This window comes from Theropithecus gelada, chromosome 3 (genome assembly GCF_003255815.1).
Source record: "Theropithecus gelada isolate Dixy chromosome 3, Tgel_1.0, whole genome shotgun sequence".
Classification (NCBI taxonomy): Eukaryota; Metazoa; Chordata; class Mammalia; order Primates; family Cercopithecidae; genus Theropithecus; species Theropithecus gelada.
This window is the reverse complement of record NC_037670.1, coordinates 50,191,920-50,206,317: the sequence shown is the minus strand read 5'-3', so window position 1 is coordinate 50,206,317 and position 14,398 is coordinate 50,191,920. Positions and strand designations below refer to the sequence as shown.

Here is a 14,398-nt window from a genome sequence, read left to right as displayed (position 1 = left end):
TTATGGGCTTTCCACGAGGGGTTCCTCCTGGAAGCAAAGCCATCTGCGGCCGGGTGGGCTCTGTGCGGAGGACACCCCGAATTGTTCTGGTGAGCTCTCGTGGTGGAGAGTTTCCTCTCATCTCTCTGGGGGTGCCCCACCCATTCCAGGATGCCTTGGGGGTCTCCCCTCCAGATCCCCCGAAGGCTCTGTCCCCCCAGACACGTGGACCCAGCACCCGTGGGGTCTTCATGTCCCATCCCTAGAACCCAGGTCGCAGGCTGGGCAGCGTCTGCACACAGTGACCTTGGCCTGTGACCGGTGGCTGTTCTTGGCATCTCAAGGATTCAGTTCCTCTGCAGCCTTCCTGGGGTACTACTGGCTTTGTGTGGAGCTGGGACTGGTGGGAGCTGCACAGCAGGGCTAGGGTGGGGGATTGTGGCCGTTGTGTGCTATTTCCCTGGGCTGTGACTGTCCCCTCATTTCCCCAGCAGGGGCCCTGGACTTCGTCACCCAGCTCGGAGCCATGTTGCTCTGGCCTTGCATGGTTGGAAGCGGGGGAGTGCTGGGGTCAGTCCCTCTGCTTTCCGTGGGCCTCTGGGCTGCGGGGTCCACTGTGGTAGTTACATGGCTGTCAGCAGGAAGCCTGCTCCTTCTTAAAGAGAAAGAAGAGTTTATATGCTTAACACGGAAAGTTGAAGGTTTACTTTCCATATGGCTGAAAGAAGAAAACCAGCATGCCTCAGGGCCTCAGCCACGACTCCACGACTGCTGGGTGTTCACATTGGGGGCGGGTGGCGAGGTGACAACTGCCTCCCAGGTCCCTGCAGGCTTGAGCTCGCTGTTCTCAGGGGCCAACCCCCTGCCTGGGTCTGCTCGAGGCAGGAAGTGGTGCCCCCACAGGAGAGAGAGGAGCTGGGACCCGGGCCGCACGGATCCAGCCGGAACAGGGTCCCCCACTCACCTGCGGAGGGATGAGAGCAAGTCACTCCGGCCGTGGGGCAGCCCAAGCCCACCTTCCTCAGGCCCCCCACGGAGCCCAGCACAGCATGGCATTTTAGCCTCCTTGCAGCCTGTGGCCTCTGGGCCTGGAACCCTGGAATGAAAGGCCAGAGTAGAGGCCAAACAGTGGGGCTTAGGAGATACTTCTTGGGGTCCTTCCCTACCCAGGCCCACTGCCCTGCTGCCGAGGGACAGCCCAGCTCCAGTATCGGAGGAGCAGCCAACCCATGAGACCCGGCCCCTGCCTGTGCCAGCCCCGCTCAGGCCTTTGTGGGGTTTGGGTCGTCAACTCGCCCCGGTCGGCAGTTCCTGCTGCCGTTACGAGCACGTGGACGCTGTGGCTGTGGGCCGGCTTCAAATGCTGTCTCAGCAGAGAACCTCTCTGTTTTCTTTTGGAAGGGGGTTCAGCAAGAAGCCCCCGCTTTTTGTGGGGGTTTTTTTGTTTGTTTTGAGATGGAGTCTCGCTCTGTCACCAGGCTGGAGTGCAATGGTGCAATCTCAGCTCACTGCAACCTCCGCCTCCCAGGTTCAAGCGATTCTCCTGCCTCAGCCTCCCGACTAGCTGGGATTACAGGTGTGTGCCACCCACACCTGGCTAATTTTTTGTATTTTTAGTAGAGACAGGGTTTCACCATATTAACCAAGATGGTCTCAGTCTCCTGACATCATGATCTGCCCGCCTCAGCCTCCCAAAGTGCTCAGCTTACAGGCGTGGGCCACTGCGCCTGGCTGCCCCCGCTTTTTGTTTTTTAAGCCCAATGGGCTAACAGGGACTCTGGTTCTCCACCCAGCTGGTGAGTACCACAGGGGAGGAGGCCCTTCTCTCTGGGCTGCTGTAGACAGATGACCCTGCAGTGGCTGTGGCCCCTGCTGTGCTGGGGACAAGGGACTTCTCTCTGGCTGTTCTCTTTCCTTTTCCAAGATGGGGCTTCCTGTCTTCTGCCCCACCTAGGCAGAGAGAAAGAGGATTGTGTCCTGTGAACTGTGCAGCTGCACAGGGACCGGTCCCCAGGGTGAGTGGCAGAGGCGGCCATCACCCTCGCCCAGCGTTGTGGGACACTGAGCGACACTGAGCCCCTCTCCTGCCCCTCGCTGTGTCTGTTCCCCCAGTGACGAGGCCAAGAGCGGGACGGCTTATCTTCAGTGACCAGGGAGACGGGCTCCGCTTGAAGCCTGCCTGGGCTGGGTGAGAGAGAGGCACCCTTGGTTCAGGGCCATGGGCAGCAGTGCTGTGGCCTCGGGCCTCATGGAAGGGCAGTGTGCAGGGCAGCTGTGATTGACTCACCGTGCGTGGGCTCCGGTAACACCCGTGAAGTGGGGTCACTGCTCCAGGTTCCCAAGGAGGAAACAGGCTGGTAGAAGCAGCAGCTCAAGGTGGGGGAGTTAGAAGGTGGCAGAGCTGAGACGCCAACTCCTGCCCTGCAGCGGGGAAGCAGCCCCCAGCAGGCAGACGCCATGGCCTGGCTGGCCCGGGTGCACCTCATAGGGGCCCATGCTGGCCGGATCAGACATCCGGGGATCAGACCACGTGGGGCTGTCTAAAAGGAAAGGAACTAAAGTTAAACCTCCCTGGAGGCTCCTCTCATCACGCAGGAACATGTCAGTGCACATGGGGCTGGTGTGTCACCTAGCAGGTACACAGCTGATTCTTCACCCACAGGACTCCATACCTGCAGGATTCCCCACCACAGGACTCCCCTCCCGTAGGACTCCACCCACCCACAGGACTCCACCCACCCACAGGACTCCTCTCACCCACAGGACGCCCCACCCACAGGACTCCACCCACCCACAGGACTCCCCACCCACAGAACCCCACTCACCCACATGGCAGTGAGGACAGGCGGGCTGGGCAGTGCTCACAACAGGCTCAGGGCCCTCGCCTGTGCTGAGCCTGCAGTCTTCAGACCTCGGCCTGCACATTGATGGAGGCATCTGGGCTTGGCTGCCCTGTCTGACCCTGGAAACACGTGTCTGGGAGGAGGTCTCTGGACTAAACCCTGCCTGGCCCTGCCCTAGCCACAGCGCCAGCTTCGCTCCGTCTGGCAGCTGCCTGATGTCCACAGGCCCCAGTGCAGGAGCAAGGTGGGGGCGGGGCGGTTGTGGCCCCAGGGAGCCGCCCCTCTGGCAGCCGGGAGCTGCTCATCCCCAGGCCCACTGCCCCCTTGTGAGGGCCTGGACTCAGGAGTGTTCCTCACCGTCTTCCCATTTTCATACGGAAAGTACATTGTCAATTAAGTTGCTCCCTTTCCTCCCAGAGAAACTCGTTTCATCCTCCCTCCCCTGTAAAATCCGTGTGACCCATGGGGCGGGGGAGCCCATGGGGACTTGGGGGGAGTCGTGAGCCGTGGGGTGGCCACGGTAAGAGTGGCGTCCCAGAGCTTCCTGGGCAGGCGGCAGCAGGGCCTAGGGTTGTGGCTCCTCACCTTGGGCAGGGGAGGGGCTCCAAAAACCCCCTTCACCCGGGGCCTTGGTGTTTAGCGCCTGGTGGGGCTCTGTCTCCTGAGATGAGGCGTCCCAGATCTGTCAGGGCAGACAGGCACCCAGGAGTCTTCTGCCCAGCACCCTGAGATGTTTGTCTTCCCTTCCCTAGATGGGCCCAAAAGCACAAGAACTGGAGGTTTCAGAAGACAAGGCAGACGTGGCTCCTGCTCCACATGTATGACAGAGACAAGGTGTGTGCACGGCAGGGCGGGCGTGTCTCCCGGGGGCTGAGGTCCGTGCACGGCGGGGCGGGCGCGTCTCCCGGGGGCTGAGGTCTGTGCACACTGGGGCCCTGACAGCGGAAGCCACAGTCTGAAAGGGCCACCCTCAGGGCCCGCTGCAGGGAAGGTCTCCTGGTGCCCTTGTTCTAAGAGAGCTGCGTTGCCTCCTCCAGGAGCCCCATCGCCGGCCTTCAGGACAGAAACCAACACAGGACGACCTTAGGGAGGCCACCTGCCCTTGTGCATGTGTGCCCGTGATGTGTGTCTACACATGAGTGTGTACGTGTGACGTGTCTATACGTGTGTGTGACGTGCGTCTACACATGCGTGTGTACATGTGACGTGAGTCTACACGTGTGTGATGTGTCTGCACATGGATGTGTACGTGTGGCACGAGTCTGCATGTTTGTGGTGTGTGTCTGCACGTGTGTGTATGTGTGACACGTCTGCACGTGCGTGTGGAAGTGTGTCTGCACATGCATGTGTACGTGTGACGTGAGTCTGCACGTGTGTAATGTGTCTGCACGTGTGTGTATGTGTGACGCGTGTCTGCACATGCGTGTGTGCATGTGACGCATGTCTGCACATGCAAGTGTGGGCAGCTGTCCTTTTCAGGGGCAGGATGTGAGATGGGGTTTCACAGAATGAAACGAGACAGAATTCTGAACTAAACCCAGCTGCTGGGAGGTGGGCTGGAGCTGCCCGTGTCCTTTGAGGTTGGCGGAGCCCACGGTTCTGCCTTGCCAGCTCTCCTGTGCCCATGTTACTAGAGACCAGGCTTTGCGTGCTCTGTGCATGTGAGCTGAGGGCAGGGCGCGGTTTTCTCTTGCCATGCCTGTGTTTGCAGACTCTCAGAGCGGGGCAGGCCCACTGGCCCCACTCACAGCCCTGGGACATTCCAGGCATAGCCTGCGGCCGCTTTCATTATTTTGTTGATGTTGGTTTTTTGTGGGTATTTTTGAGACAGGGTCCCGCCCAGGCTGGAGTGCAGTGACATGATCACAGTTCACTGCAGCCTCAACCTCCTGGGCTCAAGCCATTCTCTCTCCTCAAAGTCAGAGGACATGTGCATCCCGATTGTAAGCCCTACTGCATGCTCCTGTCATCATGACACTGGAGTGGGCACAAAGCTGGAAGTAGAAGTGACTGGAACAGCCTGGGGAGCCTGGAAACCCTCAGGCCCGGGGCAGCTGATTCCAGCACGTGGGCCAAGCCCATTCCACGTGGAGGAAACTTCTCAACAGAGCCCAGGACAACTGGGTTTCCATGTTTGGCTTTGTTTTTTTTAACCGAAGTTTACATGGTTTTATTTATATGTTACTATTACCAAAAGTAAACTTTATACAAAAATCTTTATACAGAAAAATAATCCTTGGTTAGGCAAAGCCATTTATATGTGTGTATACACACACACACACACAAAGTATCTTACACTGTCATAAACATATTTTATAAACACACAAATGTGCATTTTACTTATCCGTTTTTATTCCACATGTATTGTAAGCGTACATATTTACAAATATGCTAATACTTAATGCATGCGGCCCCCAGCTTCACACCATATGCAAAAATTAACTCAAAATGGATGAAAGACTTAAATTTAAGAGCTAAAACCAAAACTGTTACATGAAAACCTAAGAGTCCATTTCATGACCTTGGATGAGGCAACGGTTTCTTAAATGTGGCTCTAGAAGCACAAGTGACAAAGGAAAAGGTCGAGAAAGCATCCTCATCAGGATCTAAGACTGTGTAGCGGGGCATGGTGGCTCACGCCTGTAATGCCAGCACTTTGGGAGTCTGAGCCGGGCAGATCACTTGAGGTCAATAGTTCGAGACCAGCCTGGCCAACATGGCAAAACCCCGTCTCTACTAAAAATACAAAAATTATCTGGGTATGGTAATGCTTGCCTGTGATCCCAGCTACTTGGGAGGCTGAGGCAGGAGAATCGCTTGAACCTGGGAGGTGGAGATCGCACCACTGCACTCCAGCCTGGGCAACAGAGCAAGACCAGCTCAAAAAAAAAAAAAAAAAAGAAAATGCATCTAAAACTTTGCACTGCATACAGAACTAGCCAGAAAGTGAAATGGTTGCTCCAGAATGGGAGACGTTTGCAAGTCCCACATGAATGAGAACTCTGCTAACTCAATAATGAAGAGAGCCCGGTTTTGAGAGCTGCTGCCACAGGGACCTGAGGAAACCCGTCTGCAGAGCAGATTTGCAGGTGGCCGGTGAGCCTGCGCAGAGGAGCCCCCACCACCAGCAGACAAGGGTCAGGCCACCAAGAGATGCCACCTGGCCACTGCCACCCTGAGTGGAAAGAAAAGCACTCCAACTGCCAGAGCGTACGCGGCTTTTTGTTCCGAGTGCACATTTTATCACGGCCTACCCCTGTTTTATTTTTGTCATGTTTTCTCATTTTTCTGAGGATTTTTACAATGTTTTTGAAATGTCCTTCTCCCCGAGCGGCTTCTGTTTTAGCCACAGGTTGATTCAGTGTTCTCTCTGCTTCTAACAGGTGTTTCTTCTTGCAGCATCTGGGGCAGGGTCTGTGGCCAGGCCACCTGCTCCCTCGGGCTGCGGTGGGAGAACGGAAGCCTGAGGCCAGAGTGTCCTTGGCTGCAGTATCTTGTCTCCTGCTGCTCAGTGGCCCCGCCCTGCCCTACCCCTGACCGACTCTGTCTCTTCCCTGTCAGGTTCCCGATGAGCACTTCTCCACCATGCTGGCCTACCTGGAGGGGCTGCAGGGCCGGGCCCGCGAGCTGACAGTCCAGAAGGCAGAAGCTCTGATGCGGGAGCTGGACGAGGAGGACCCCGATCCCCTCCTGCCGGGGAGGGTCCAGCGCATCCGGCAGGTGCTGCAGCTGCTCTCCTAGCGGGTTCAGCGCGGGACGGGGCCACTGCCCAGCGCAGGGCGGCCTCGGACCACACAGGGTGCAGCTCCTCCAGCGGTGGGGGCCGGGATCACCAGCACCAGAGCCTCGCAAGGGCCCCTTCTGTCCTCCAGACCCTTCTTGGCCGGAGACAGTTGTAACAGTGACGACGAGTTCAGTGCCTTCAGCACAGAGCGTGGACGCTCTGGAATCACCCAGACACCTGGCCTTGGAGGGGCCCTGGAGCCCTGGGAATCTGCTTGGGAGGGAAATGTCTATTTTTCTACCAGGAATATTTTAGAGATTGGGCCACGCTGGCTCCTCCTGCCAGCTGCAAACCTGCACCTTCCGCCTGATTCCCCATCCCCCTGCGTGGGCTGCGTTCCTGGTCCCCTGCCCGCGTCCATCCAGGGGCCTGGCTGTTGCCTGTTTTCCTTTGACCCCACACAGCCTCAGTGCTCGTCATGGGGAGTCCCTGGTGGGGGCTTGTGGAGTCAGATCATGTACCTGTGCAGAAACCGTCTCTGTGGCCGCATTTGAAATAAAACACGACCCACCAGGGGCCGTGGGTCCTGCTCTGCCCAGTGCATCCCCTGCCTGTGGACTGCAGAATGCGCGTCCCCCATGCCAGCGCGTCCCCCATGCCAGCGCGTCCTCCATGCTGGCGTGCCCCGGGCTGAGACCCCGCCTTTAGTGGTGGCCGTCCCAGGATGCCATTCGTAGCTCTCTCTGTGTGGCGTTCCTGGCAGTGGGTGCTGGCTGACCACTCGCGTTCAGGCTGGCCGTTTCCCAGCGCTGTCAGTGACTGACCCTGCCAGGAAACACACTTGGGCCACACAGAATTGAGCCACACACTTCCTGTTCCTAGCAGCCTGTGGTCCCCAAGTGATGTGAGGTGCAGCGGGGCATTGAGAGGGCCATGGTGACCACAGAACTCTGGGCAGCTGCCGTGGAGGGCCGGGTGGCCATGGCGAGGAGGTCCATGCACCCCTGCGAGGCCAAGTCTGTTTCTGGCCATGGTGAGGAGGTCTCATGCACCCCTGCAAGGCCAAGTCTGTTCCAGGATGGGCCCCGGGGAGGGCTGAGTCCAGCGGCTCCGGCCTGGACGTCCACAGAGCAGACGCCCAGGTGCTGCTGCCCCAGAGCTCCCTGCTGCCTGGCTCAGGTTGGGGGTTTGTGCTGCCATCTCAGTGCTCCCCCAACTGATGGTGGAGCAGAAAAGTAGCTGCAACCACCACCTGGCAGCCTTGGGACGCTGGCTCAGGCCCTGAGTGCCCCCTTGAGTGCCCTGCCCCCCAACAGAGCTGCTGAGGCTGAGGTCAGGCTGCCTGGCTTGGTTGCCCCTGACCCACAGAGCTGCATGCAAGCCGGGAGGTGGGAGCACGGCCTCACCACCGTGAGAGCCGTGAGGCACAGGCTCCAGGCTGTCATCCTGGGGAGGGCTTTAGGCTTCTCGGGGCCTGTACCTCAGAGCGGTGACTGACCTCACTGTGACCCACAGACGTCTACTGTGACTTCCATCTTAGCTCCCTTAAGACACCCAGGGCTGGGCTAAAATGTGGTCCAAGCTGAGGAGCTGGGTCCATACATCGGGGGGGTCTGGGCAGGTCTGGCTGACTACTCAGGCCATCTCTATGTGGGCATCAAGACTCGGGGCTGGAGGAGACCCTAAGGACCGAGTCCCCAGGTCTCTGTACCCACCGAGCTGTGGGAAGGCGATGAGGCTGTTTGCTCTTCTGTGACCAGCAGCCAGTCCCGTCTCACCCACCGTTGGGGCCAAAATTCTGACCACCCACAACACAGGCCTTGCTGTGTGCACCGCATGGGCCCAGGATGGGCCTTGCCAGCAGCAGGCGAGGAGTTCAGCCCCTCCTGGTGCCGGTCAGGTGAACTCAAAAACAGGAAGGCACGTTGCACAGCACGAACCTTCAGATCGGCGAGGCGGTACCTGCGATCCGGGTCCTGGCAGCACAGCTCTGCAGAGAAGCTGCTCGGAAGGGTCCGTGGCCAGCCCAGCAGTCAGGGTGCTCAGCGGCCCCTATGCTGGGAGGCACCTTAAATACCAACAGACAGTAGAGGCAGACCCGCAGAGTGCAAAGAAGGGCTGATAGATCCAGAACCATGGCTCTGAGCTTCCCAGCAGCCAAATCAGAAAGGGAAATGTGGTGGGTACTGCTGAGTCCTCACTGACAGTTAAAGGGAAGAGTTCTTGAAGACCTGGGCCTCCCTTCGTCAGCACAGATGCTCCTCTGACACTGGCTGGGGAGTGCTGTCTTGTCAAGGGTCCCCACCTCTGTGGGTCATACGGTGCCAAGCTCCTCAGGGCTCCCTGGCAAAAGGTGCCAAAGGGTGGTGCGGAGATGTCACCTGGGACGCAGCTCAGAGAACCATGCAATGCCCTGGGGTCTCCCTACCCCATGCAGGTCAGTGAGGGCACCCACCCATGCAACCCCAAGGCCAACCACACGGGGCCACCTGTGCTGGGGCTGTGTGTGCCGGAGAACGGGCTGTGAGTCCCTGTCTCGGCTGGCGCTTGTGCGGGACTCCTGAGCCAGGAAGCCTCCGGCTAAGGAAGCCCCACCTTAGCCTGGAGACGACCCTCACATCCGTCCCTTACATGTGTCCCTGGGCAAGTGCTCCTCACGGTGCAGAGGGCAGCTGCTGACCCGAAGCAAGCCAGGTGGTGGATTGAGATTTGTGCCAAGTGAGGGGCCAGACTTCAGTGCGGGTATGCGTGCTGTTCCTTCGCATATGTCCAAGGCCGTAGGTGATGGGCTGTGACAAAGCATCTGGGCGGAGCTCAGGGAGGAATGTCCCTGCAGTGAGTACGTGGGCGTGTGCAGGTGTCAGAACCACCAAACCACACACTGATAACTCATGCCGGCTGCGGCGGCTCACGCCTGTAATCTCAGCACTTTGGGAGGTGGACGCGGGAGGATGGCTTGAGCTCAGGAGTTTGAGACCAGCCTGGGCAACATGGCTAAACCGCCCTCCTACAAAAAATTTAAAATCCGGGGGTGGTGGCATGTGTCTGTAGTCACAGCTACTAGGGAGGCTGAGGTGGGAGGATGGCTTGAGCCCGGGAGGTTGAGGCTGCAGTGAGCATTGATTACGCCACAGAGCAAGACCCGACATCTAAAATAAATTTTTTTTTAGGGCTGGGTGTGGTGGCTCACGCCTGTAATCCCAACACTTTGGGAGGCCACAGTGGGCGGATCACGAGGTCAGGAGTTCGAGATCAGCCTGGCCAACATGGTGAAACCCCATCCCTACTGAAAATACAAAAATTAGCCAGGCATGGTGGTGGGCGCCTGTAATCCCAGCTACTCGGGAGGCTGAGGCAGGAGAATCGCTTGAACCTGGGAGGTGGAGCTTGCAGTGAGCAGAGATTGCACCACTGCACTCCAGCCTGGGCGATAGAGTGAGGCTCCATCTCAAAAATAAAAAATTTTTTAATCAAAAGGAACACTGGAAGTCAGAATCACATTTCCCGTGGGGGTGAGCACATCTATGTAGACGGGCTTTCTGGGGCAAAGGGGCCTCCCTGACATTGGGGGTGTGAACACTTGTCAGAGCAGCACTGAGACCTGAGGAAACCATCCCCTGTCCCAGCCCACCCAGCCTCTGAGGAAGCAGCCTCTGAGCAGTTTGTTACAGGATTGACGTCTGACAAACAGCTCACACCGGGTGCTGCCTGCTCACCTCCACCAAGAATGACAGGTTCGGCCACTGAATCACCCTCAGAGCACTTTCCTCCCTCCAATCCCCCAAGACAGTGGCATCGTTTTAGAGTCAGGGTCCCACTCTGTCGTATAGGCTGGAATGCAGTGGCATGAGCTCTGCTCGCTGCCACCTCCACCTCCCAGGCTCAAGCGATTCCCCTCCCTCAGCTTCCCGAGTAGCTGGGGCCACAGTTGCTACCACTGCACCCGGCTACTTTTTGTATTTCTTGTAGAAGTGGGGGCTCACTGTGTTGCCCAGGCTGGTCTCAAACTCCTGGGCTCAAGCGATCCTCCCGCCTCGGCCTCCCACCGTGCTGGGATTCCTTCCAGCGTGAGCCACCGTGCCTGGCATTTATTTCTGGATGACTGGGTGCCCAGTGTTCACATCCCAGAGCCTCAAGCTGACCTTCCAGCCCGGGCTGGCGCTGTCCGCTCCCCACTCCTCCCTGGAGCCCCGGCCACCTCCAGCTGGGCTCTCTCCCTGCCTGTCCCTGCACAGATCAGGTGGCGCCACCTGCCGTCCGTCCAGCTCCTCAGCTCCTGCTCCGGTCACAGTCACGCGCTGGTCGGGTGCCGTGCGCCACGCGCCCTCCAGTGGCTCCCAGGGATCAGTCTTTCCACCGCGCACTCCAGCTGCCGTCCCCCTGCCCTGCCTGGGTCAGGCCAACCCGGCCTGCCCACCGGGACCTCAGAACTGCCGGTACCCCTGCTGGCTGCACGGGTTTCACAGATGATAAATCTGAGCGCAGCCTCAAACCCTGAATAACCATCAAAGTTAAGATCCTTCAGACTCTTCCAAGCCTCACCCCATCATCCGTGGCCCAGCAGTCCAGAGCCACGGGCCACCTACCCGCTTGTTAGGCAGCGGCAGCTACACGATGTACTCTGACCTCAGACACCCCAGGACTTTGCTTAGATTTCACAAGGGACTGGGTGCAGGCAGGAGGAGGTGGAATTTGGCCAGTGATGGGCCTGCCTCAGGGCATTCGTGAGACCTGCCTGGAGAGAGCTGGGCGCTGGGCTGAGCTGTCCAAGTCCCGCTGCCCTCTGAAGCCCGGTGAGCCCACCCAGCCCTGCCATCATCCTGCCTCCTTCCCCCTCACCATCCAAGGGGGGAAGAAGAACCCCGCCCTGAGGGAGCCCCAGCCATCACGGGGAGAGCCCAGGTCCCAGAGTGAGGCGAGCTTCCAGCCTCTGTGTTCCTGGCCAGAGGTTTCCTGATGGGGGCTGCCCACTCCGAGGGAGGAGCTTCAGGACCCCCACCACACTGGACGCCGCCCCCAGCCCCTGCATGTGTGTGCCCTGCGGGTGTGGGTGAGCGGTGGCGTGGCAGCTCCCTTGGGTCACTTGGGTTCTGTTTAACGGCGTCTCCATGGGTAAAGCTTGGCCTCCTCCTAAGCCCGGCCCCCCCGGCCCTCAGATGGCCTCCTCCTCCGAGCTTGCTGTGGGAGGTTTGCAGATGACTCGGGGACTGTGGTTTTGTTTTACCTTGACTTAGGAGGGTAATGGGAGGCCCGTGCGGCCGGGCTGAGGGCCAGCCTCAGACCCAGAAGCAGATCTGGGGCCGAGAGCCGCCTGCCCACCCCAGGAGGGTCCTCCCCTGGAGACCGAGAGGTGGGGGGTGCAGGAGCCGGGGTCGGCGTCCCCCCTGCTGCTGAGGACAGACGTCCGGGGAGCAGCTCAGCCCCATCGTGAGCCATGGGGTTCAGGGTGTCTGCCTCTCCCGTGATATCTGGGCACCGTGATGTCCGCAGAGGCATCTCCCGAAATCCACGCGCAAGGAAGCTGGGCTCACGGGCTGCCCCCGCCTGAGTTCTCCAGGACCCTTGAAAAGGACCCGTCTGCAGGTGCGTGGATAAAGCAGCACCAACTCCCTCCCCACTCACCCGAGGTCCCCAGAGCCCTCACACCCACAGACCCAGGAAGGAGAAGGGCTGGGGCGGGACTCGGAGCAGCTGTCCCGAGTCTGTCGTCTCCCGAGACGAGAGTGGAGCTTCAGCCTGGGAAGATGAGGAGACTCTGGAGGTGACGGTGGTGGCTGCGCAGTGCAGCGAATGTGGCTGTGCCCCTGAACTGTGCACTTAAACATGGCTGATGGTGAATTTTCTGTACGTGTGTTTTATCACAATTTTTAAAAATGCCAACAAAAAAACACTTGGAAATGAAGCGTAGACATCCATGCCAAGGCCCGGCGTTTCCCAGCAAGCCTCCAGGATGTGCCTGCGCACCCCGCCAGCAGCCTGAGTGCAGCTATGAGAAACGGGGGCACCCAGGTCTGCCCGGTCGAGAAGGTGGCACCTCTGGGTTCGGGTCTCACGTGGCCCCTCCCTTCCCTCCCCCCTGCCCCACACCCCTGCCCATGCCCCTGGGCACGAGTTGAAGGAGATTTGACATCTGCTCACACTGTTTTCACTAAGCTAGGCTTGTTTACAATCGAGAATGAGGCGTTTGGACCGCCTAGCTTGGGGGGCCCTGGCTGCACCCCGTGGAGGAGCCCTGTGATGTCGCTGAGTTGTTTCTTCCCGGGTGAGATGGGGTGAGAGGTCGCGTGAGTCGGGCAGGCGGGGTCAGGGATGGAGTCAGGGTTGGGGTTACATTTGTCTTAGTGCTTTGAGGGGAAGCTCAGCCGTCACTCATCCCCCTGCACTTGGCATCACTCACGTCGGCTGGGCCTCCATGAAGCGGGTCGGGAAAGGGTCAACGTTTCCTCCCCACGTGGGCCGGGGACTCCCCTGGGCCCGCGGAGATGAATACCCCAGGCCAATGTAAGGCAGGGGCATGAGGGTCCCCTGTGGGACCAGGAGGGCGGGGCCTGAGTCCTCCACCCCACCCAGGAGGCCGACTAAGTCAGGGGCAGGAGGGTCCCCTGCGGGACCGGGAGTGCCGGCCCTAAGTCCTCCACCCCACCCAGGAGGCCCTGACGACAGCTGGGAGGGACTCTCCACAGCCCCTGCCCTGGAATGTTCCGCACCCTCCAGAGCTCCAGAGGGGCTCACCAGTCACACTGGACGCGGTGTCGCGTGGCCCCACCTGGCGCCGGGACCCCGTTCTCTCTGCCCTTCAAGTTTTCAGTGTCATATTTCAAATGTCTGAGAGGAGAATAGTGAAGCCAGCACTTGGTCCCTGCTCTTCTCCAGAAATACGTGAGCGGACGCAGCCAAGCCCCCCTCCCTCCGCCCCTTCTGGTCCTTGCAGTGGGTCCAGCAGGTCCAGCAGCCTCCACAGCAGCAGCCCCGCCTGTGACTTAGGGACCCTGCAGCCCCACCCGGGAGTGTGAGGCCTGCCGTGCGCCCACCCGTGTGTCCCGGCTGCCGGGTCCTGGCCTTGGGGCGCCGCTCCACGGGGTGCAGGTGGGAACGCGCCACGGCTTATCCTCTTTTCTTGTGAGGGGCCACCTGCTGCTCACATGCATGCTCTGCGCTGGGACGGGGGCCAGGGCCATCTCAGACACCAGGTGTCCCATCACACGCCGGCCACGCCACCACCAGCACACACGCCACGGGTCCCGCAGTCACCATCACCCACTTCACAGAGCGGAAAACAGCCCGGAGTGGAATAGGTCTGCTCAGGTCCCCAGAAAATGGGGCAGACTTGGGAGCCTCCGGCTCCAGTTCCTGTCTCCAAAGGAGAACGTGGGCCTCGCCTCCCTGCACCTGTCATGCACATGGAGGACCAAGGGCAGCCCCAGTGGCTTGGCTCACAGTCTGGCACTGCAGGCCGACTGCCTCCAGGTATAGCCACAGGAACTGTTCCAGGAGCAGGAACGGAGCAGGGTCTGCAGGAGTCCCAGGGCCTGGTGGGTGCAGGGCTCACACGCTGAGGACACCTGTCTGCGCCTGTCTCTGGCTGGATGCAGCCACCTGCCGTCTCTCGGCAGCCCCAGCTGGGTGGGCCCTCGGGGGAGCTCGGTGGGTGGGAGTGCAGCTTCAGGGGTGGAAGAGTGGGCAGGGCCCTGGAGGCGCTCCTGGGGGCTGGCAGGGACTGAGCTGCAGATGGCACCAGAGGGGTGGGGGTCCCACAGGGTCGGGCAGGGGCAGACCTGGGTGTAACCGGAAGCAGCTGCTGACCCTGTAGGGGTGGGAGTTCTCAGGGCTCTCCCAGAGCAGTCCGAGCTGG

The 14,398-nt window shown here is 59.8% G+C and overlaps 1 protein-coding gene across 2 annotated transcripts in view; it reads left to right on the top strand.

The window, feature by feature from the left end:
• The window catches only part of C3H7orf50 (chromosome 3 C7orf50 homolog), a 126,233-nt gene extending 119,093 nt beyond the window's left edge, over positions 1–7,140 (top strand). For both annotated transcript variants that reach the window (XM_025379312.1, XM_025379311.1), the window contains 2 exons: positions 3,575–3,656; positions 6,384–7,140. In XM_025379312.1, the coding sequence (XP_025235097.1) occupies positions 3,575–3,656; positions 6,384–6,563 (262 nt within the window). In that variant the 3' untranslated portion in view covers positions 6,564–7,140. The remainder of the gene's footprint in view (positions 1–3,574; positions 3,657–6,383) is intronic.
• Positions 7,141–14,398: the final 7,258 nt, after the last annotated feature.